The 7,365-nt window shown below is 35.9% G+C and overlaps 1 protein-coding gene across 1 annotated transcript in view; it reads right to left on the bottom strand.

Moving 5' to 3' along the window:
• Window positions 1-1,929, bottom strand: part of LOC107655793 (patched domain-containing protein 3-like) — a 5,493-nt gene extending 3,564 nt beyond the window's left edge. Inside the window, exons 1-2 of the mRNA XM_016443373.1 lie at window positions 1,908-1,929; window positions 1,725-1,790 (exon numbers count right to left, since the gene is read on the bottom strand). Of these exons, the coding sequence (XP_016298859.1) occupies window positions 1,725-1,790; window positions 1,908-1,929 (88 nt within the window). The remainder of the gene's footprint in view (window positions 1-1,724; window positions 1,791-1,907) is intronic.
• Between the last annotated feature and the right edge of the window lie 5,436 nt (window positions 1,930-7,365).

Raw genomic sequence — 7,365 nt, 5'->3', positions numbered from 1 at the left:
TTGTAGCCTGAGGGTTAAACCCATTCAGAGGACATCCACAACTTCTCCTGAGGGAGAATTAGTCAAACAGTCAAATTAATCACATTAAATGTATTGAAAATCACTCAATAGTAGTAAAAGCTCTGATGTCACAATATTTGGCTCAACAACACTGTCCAAAGTTAAGCCTTAACAAATACAGCTTATAGTTTGGTTTTATTTTAGGCTTTGCAAAACTTATTACACAGTCATATGATTCTCAGTCTTTGTCTTTAAGCAGACAAACAAACACGAAGAGACCATAAATCTAAAACAACATGTGTACTTTGCATTTGCATTTGCGCTGGGTTTGCCCAAGCCCCAAACTTTCTCACACTCAAACAGATTCTCAAAAGAATGCACTTAGTGACATCTCAGCTCAGAAACAAAAGAAAATTGTGTCCAATTCCACATTGTAGTCACAAAAATCTTCAGATTGAGCAATGATTCAACCTAGGCTTTCAGTAAGTGCTTGCAGTTCATTGAATGTTCACAGCAGCAAAATCTACAACTGGCTTCCAGTTTGACCTGCTGCTGCGCACACAATGCACATGCGAGGACTGCTGTAGCCACAGGGCCAAATCAAGAGTGTATCTTCAAAAAGATCAGTGAGATGATAACCAGTCATTCTAAACAAGTTGCTCAGGAGTCCCTCCAGAGACCAGTAATACAAGTATTTTAATTTATACTATTTTTTAAGTAATATAATTTATATTATAACAACCTTATACTATATTATATTACAATGGTCAGGAATGGCCTTTACTCTTATGATGATTCAGCATTGATTTAGAAGAAGAAAGAAAGTTGTAGAAAAATAAGAAGAATGATCAGGATGTAGAAAGAGGGAATGCGTACGTATAAAGATGTTGGGAGCACTAGTAGTGTTGGAAGATTGGAAAGAGAAAAACAGAAGGTGGTGAGAAGCAAGAATTGTTAAGAAAGGAAAATGAAAGGTAGAATGATCAAACTAATGAAAAAATAACTTCTTTATTTTCTATTTGTGCAAAAATCTTCAATGAGAAAAGTTAACATGACGAGGCGTTCCCCATAGCGACCCCTAGAGGACGCAGTTCGAAGTTCCCATGAAAGGAACACAGTGGCGCAAGTGTTAGCAAACTAAATCATCCCTCTCTGGGAGTGCCAGCTCACGCAGAATCTGACCAGAAAACTCAATTTTACTGGACATGTGATTAAAGTTGTGTGTAATGTTAAAATCAGGCAGAGATTCACAAATCTTTACAGACTACAAAGATGGAAATGGTCAAAGGTATAAATAGAATAAGAAAATGCCAATTGCTAAGCTGACGGTACAGCACCAAAACTGGCAAACTAATGCCCTGAACACAGATCTGACTAGTGTAAACACTATAATTTAGAAAGACTTTCCCAGTAGATCTGGGTGTCATAATGTCTGCAACATAGCAGACTGTGTAAATTTAGCTGTAACAGCAGCTTAAAGTGCAACATGCTTAGACTGTGCTGAAACGCTAGCTTCTAGGTCTGACCATTAACACTCAGTTTATTTTGGCCTTTTGCTTACAAAACATGATCATGACAATGGTATATGTCTTTGTAAACTAAACAAATTTGCTTCTGATGGTATACAATCACAACCAAATTAAGATCCACCAGTCTTCAAGCAATTTGTGAAAAGGTTAAAGATTAAGCTGTTGTCTCTCTGTCGGTTTCCCATTCAGACTGACTGCTGCCATCTTTGAGGGACAAATTCCACAAGAATGTCTGGTTGACCTCCCAGTGTAGCACTGGAACTAAATTATACAACACAGATTATGGTAGACTAAACATCACCCATCTCCTATACGCAAACATACACACACAAACATAAAAAACACACTCTCATTATTACAACTACACAATATACTTACCTGGTATTGAACATAAGAACATCCAGGTCTAAATTACTCACATCATTCAAATCTATAACACATTATTGACTTCATACATATAAATCACATACATATAAATCAAAGGAAATTCTTTTTTATAATTTAATTTTAATTATGGCAAACATTTTTGCAATTTTAAAATCTTGAACTTGGCAAACATTTTTGCAATTTTAAAATCTTGAACTTACTGTATGTAAACACTACAATGTGCATAGGACTTGCATGGCTACAGGCTGAAGCAACTTGCAATACATTACACCTACTGAATACACTGACTAGCTTGTAGTATCTTTGGAATAAAGAGCTTTTAGAACGTTAAAAGCCTATGGGAAAAAAAAAAAAAAGTATTTCTCTAATCGCTCTCGCTGTACTTTGATGTCACACACAGAATGGTCTGTGCAGTGCTGCTTCAGTCAAACACCCTTTGTGTTTTATTAGGAGATGCACAACAGTTCTTCTGTGTCTATATAGATAATATTTTCACTTATATAATTTAGCAAAATCAGACAATATTGTGTCTAATATAAACCACAATATTAACTTCTTATTAAACTTCTTATTATTGAATTGTTGTAAATAAATACCACATTTGCAGCTGGTCAGTGTTCAAAAAATGCTGGGAAATCACTTCATGTAGCCCCAAGAGTGATTACTGATAAACTACTGATTTTTAGGCTGTCTAAAAATAAATAAATAAATCACCCACTGACTTTCAAAGCTACGGAGCCCCGCACATGGCATGCAGGAAAAAAATAGTAGGCCCCTAGGCTAAATCGTGTGCACGATTTACTATTTCGTTTCCTTTGATTTATAAATTGTGCGCACGATTTAGAAAATCGAGGGAATGAAATAGTAATCGTGTACACGTTTTAGTACATCGAGGGAACGAATTAGTAAATCATGCGCATGATTTATTTTGTATTTTTTCTTGCATGTCATGTGTGGGGCTCCGTACAAAGCTGCTACATTGTAACGACTTTCTGCTTTGACGACCTTGATAGAAATGTAGTGGAGTGAAAAGTACAATATTTGTCTTTCAAATGTAGTGAAGTTAAAGTCATAAGTTTCCTGAAAAAATAATACTCAAGTAAAGTACAGATACTCAAAAAGTGTACTTAAGTAGAATACTCAAGTAAATGTACTTAGTTACTGTCCGCCTCTGCTTATAGCAAAATGTGGTAGTTCTGTATGTTGTTTCAGGGTTGGCATCATCTGAGGTCCTCTGGTATAACCCTCCTCTCATCCCACAACATCACCAAAGTCATCAGTGTACAGTTATTGCATGGTCATTCAGAAGTTGTTTAAGATGTCTTGCACACATTGGAGCATCGGCAGTGAAATGATTTCTTCACCTATGGAGATCTGAAAAACCCTGCAAATCACACCTTCTGCCTGAAGGTGACAGAAGGCTTCTCAGCGGGTCAGACAAACATCCTGGGGAGGACGACACTGGACACAGATGTTTCCCCAGAATAGAAGGACACTTTCAACTCATGCTTGACCAACTCAACGGACCTGATACATCAAGTAATCCTACAGACTGAGTACTACCACAGAGAGTACAGGTGGAAACACACCTGATCAAAAAGACTACAGCGACACAGGATGCCTCAATCAATGGACTGGGCGTGTCACTGATGTGCATTCTGCAGTGCTTTCCTTAACCTGTCTTAATGTTGTTCTTTCAGGTGACCACTATACTCCTGCATGCATCAACTAGTGCTGCCCGCTCTGCAAAGACTTTGGCAGGAATGAACATCATAAGGAATCAATGGACTGAATCTCCACAAATTAGTGTCGTTACTATGACAACCAATTTGAATGTGACAAGCAACTGGTGTCTGAAAATAATTATATATATATAATTGGGGGGGGGGGCAATAGGGATTTCGCCTATGGCGACAAATTGGCTAGAAACGGCCCTGCTGGTACTCCAGGTGAAAGCTATACAATGATTCTATGCAGTGACTATGCAGTTCTCTGGGCCAGAGCTCATCTCACATAGTCAAAAAGACACATTTCAACTTGTTTATGGGGAAAATGGATGTTGAGTTCTCAGTCCCAAAGACCAAAGGGACCATCCAGACTTTCATCAGCGACAGATGCAAAAGCAAACATCTGTCATGGTATGGGGGTGCAGCAGAGCAAACATCATGGGTGACTGGCATATGTGCGAAGGTGTCATTGACATGGAGGCATATATTGAAATTGTACAGAGACATATACTGCCATCAAGATGACATCTTTCATGGGAAGTCCATGGTTATTAGATCAAGACAATGCCAGGTCTCATTCTGCAGGTGCTACAACAGCGTGGTTTCGTAGACACAGAGTGAATGTGCTAGATCAATCCAGATCTGTCTCCTATTGAAAATGTATGACCAGTTATGAAAAGGAGAATCATACAACGACGGTCAGAGACTGCTGAGAATCTTTAGTCTTGTATCAAGTGAGATTGGACAAAAAGTTTGCTTGCAAAACTTTAACAATTAGTATTCTCAATACCCAAACAATTAAAAATTGCAATTAAAAGGAAAGTTGATGTGACAGTGTTAAACATGCCTTTGTCCTAACTTTTTTGGAGTGTGTTGCAGCCATCGAAATAAAAAAATATATATATATTTACAAAATAAAATTAAGTTGGCCACTGAAAATATTGGCATTTTTTCTTTGTACTTGTAGTCAATTAAATAAATGTTAAAGAGAATGAACAAATCACATATTCTTGATTTTATGACATTTCACAAAACGTCCCAACTCTTCTGGAATTGGGGTAGTAAGTATGTTTTATTTATTTCATCCAAACACACCAAGAATATCTTTTTTTTTAGGATATTGCATTTTAAAGATAATTTTGTAAAATCCATATAAGTTTTACAGACAGTTTTGACAAGGAATTGGGCTACTTTTAAATTGTTTCTGTGCCTTGATTTCCCCCCCATTGGTTAACGGTTTGACATATTGCATAATTTATACTTGACTAAAATGCTTGTATTCAAATATTTTATATTTTCCAAATGATAAAACGTTTTGTGAAGGAGGGCCACTGGCAGGGAGCCTTTGAACTGTGTTTATGATCACTACAATATAGTGGTTTTCATTTTGCATAACATTGACTGTAAAATATGTAGTTTAGGTATGGAAATATCATCATATGGTCATTGGGCCATTTATGATTGACCATTGGGCCAGTTTTGTTACACAAACCTGGCATTCCTGTTTATAGATCTTTATTGGAAAGGGTTAAACAATGTTTTCCATGTTTATTCAGTAAACCATAAAAAAAAACATTGCACATGCACCTGTAGAATAGTACTTAAGACACTTACTCTTTACAGGCGGCAGGCAAGGTCACAGTTACAGGAACTTAGATAATAATAATAATAATTAAAAAAAAAAGAAAAACCATGGCCATACCAAACACGATGCCCAGAATGTTTTTTATATATATACTGTATATATATCGTTTATATTTATATGCATGATTATTCTCTTTATTTATTCATTGACTGTATTTTATGGTACCGATAAACTGACTTTTCTTTTATGGTAAAGAGAAACTGACGTGACGTAATCAATGGGACATTTTGCAATAATTACAAACATTACAAAAAATAACTGAAGGAAGCAATCAAAATTATTTCGTAATAAATCTTGTGTGCAGATACTTTCTTCAAAGAAAGATTTATTGTATAGGGATATCATAGCCAGTGCTTGTTTTGCCTAAAGGCATTTTGGGCGATCATGACACTAAAACAAAAAGCAAAATGTCATTACTTCAGAACATGTACAAAGTGAATTTTATTAAAAAATTACAACAAAACCATTTTAGAATGACTTTATGATAATTTTTCATACAAACTACAATTTGTCAATTTGAAGTAAAAAAAAAAAAAAAAACTACAACAAATGAATTCCACCTGTACTGTTCACACTGAAGCCAGCTGGGGGAAAATAAATAAATAAAAATACAAAAATGATAAAAATCAGATACATGCAGGGTTGGGAGGGTTACTTTTAAAATGTATTCCGTTACAGTTAAAAAGTATTCAGTAATGTAATTCAAGTACCACAATATAAAAGTAATGTAATCTGATTACTTTTGGATTACTTCAAGTTACATATGTAAATAAGTCAAAAAAGCAATAAGTAATTTTATTTAGCTATGACTTTAAAATTAAAACTAATAAAAACTATAGTAAAAACTATTTGAAACTATTAAAAATCGTGTCTTGTTTCACTATCTAGATATTACATCCCGTATATTTATATAAAAGGCTATGCAGTCATCTAGTGGCTATACAGTTTAGTATTACAGTTTTATTTTTTTTATTTTTTTATTTCTTTATATAGGCTACAAATAAAAATAAATATAGTTTATACACAACATTAAAAAATGTACACCATATACATATTAGTCTATTTTAAAATAAGCCTACATGTCGAAATGCATGTGAAATGCTATCTTTCTTTATTTCATTGACTGATCCGGGATGTGGGCTCTCATGTTCATTTCTACATTTTCAGGCTCATTTTCCACTAGTTCTGTACAACTATGTTATTTCCTTTATCTTCTTTGAAAACAAAATATCTGTGAAATTTCCAGACATGAAAACATTTTTCCCAGCAGGAAGCATCATAATTAATTCATCCCGCGTTTGAGGAGAATAATTGTAGACGGGTGTTATTTGCGCACGCACCAATAGGCGGCTCACGTGAGTCAACTCAACGTGTGTCAACAGAACCAGGAACTAGAGCCCTGCATTTCAGCCCGGGCCAGACGGGCCCCGAGTTTTTTACGCCCCTCGGGCCGGGCTTCGGGCCAATTTTCACATCATAGTTCAGACGTGGGCCGAGCCTCGGCCCTGTTTTAGGCTTCTCCTTATTTATATATTTTAGACCGCAGCAGCAGCAGCATGCGTGCAGTCAGCGCAGCTGAAGAGATCTGCGTTCAAATGTACGCAATAGGCTAAAGCTTACCGCAAAGCCCCAGCAAAAGTAATTACCATGAATGTGTCAGGGGAAAATAGTAAGGAGATAATTGAATTATTTACTAATAAACTAGTGTTTTCTGAGTCGGTGCCGATGAAGTTGCTGATCCTGACTCGTCTTCTCCTCATTAGACGCGCCTTTAGAGAGAAGTGCATCTTTACGGATTATGATTATAATGAAAGAGTTTTTGTTTTCGATTTGTTTTATTTCGTTAAGCAGTAATTTAAAGCTTTCTATAGATAAATGTATCATGTCTGTGTGGCATGTGTTCGCTGAGTTTCGGTTCATTTTTGTGAAGTGCTCCTGTTCAAGACAGAGATGGCAGAAAGCGCATCTTGTTTGTTTTTTTTATTTTATAAAAGCCCACAACCTTTTGTTGATATTGTGAGTGCACACAAATAAAAGTAGACCCTTTACAGTTCCGAATGATGTATTACTCTTATGA

Source organism: Sinocyclocheilus anshuiensis, unplaced genomic scaffold, assembly GCF_001515605.1.
Source record: "Sinocyclocheilus anshuiensis isolate Anshui unplaced genomic scaffold, SAMN03320099.WGS_v1.1 scaffold1185, whole genome shotgun sequence".
NCBI classification, from domain to species: domain Eukaryota; kingdom Metazoa; phylum Chordata; class Actinopteri; order Cypriniformes; family Cyprinidae; genus Sinocyclocheilus; species Sinocyclocheilus anshuiensis.
Note: the sequence above shows the minus strand (reverse complement) of the source record. Positions and strands in the feature narration are given on the sequence as shown.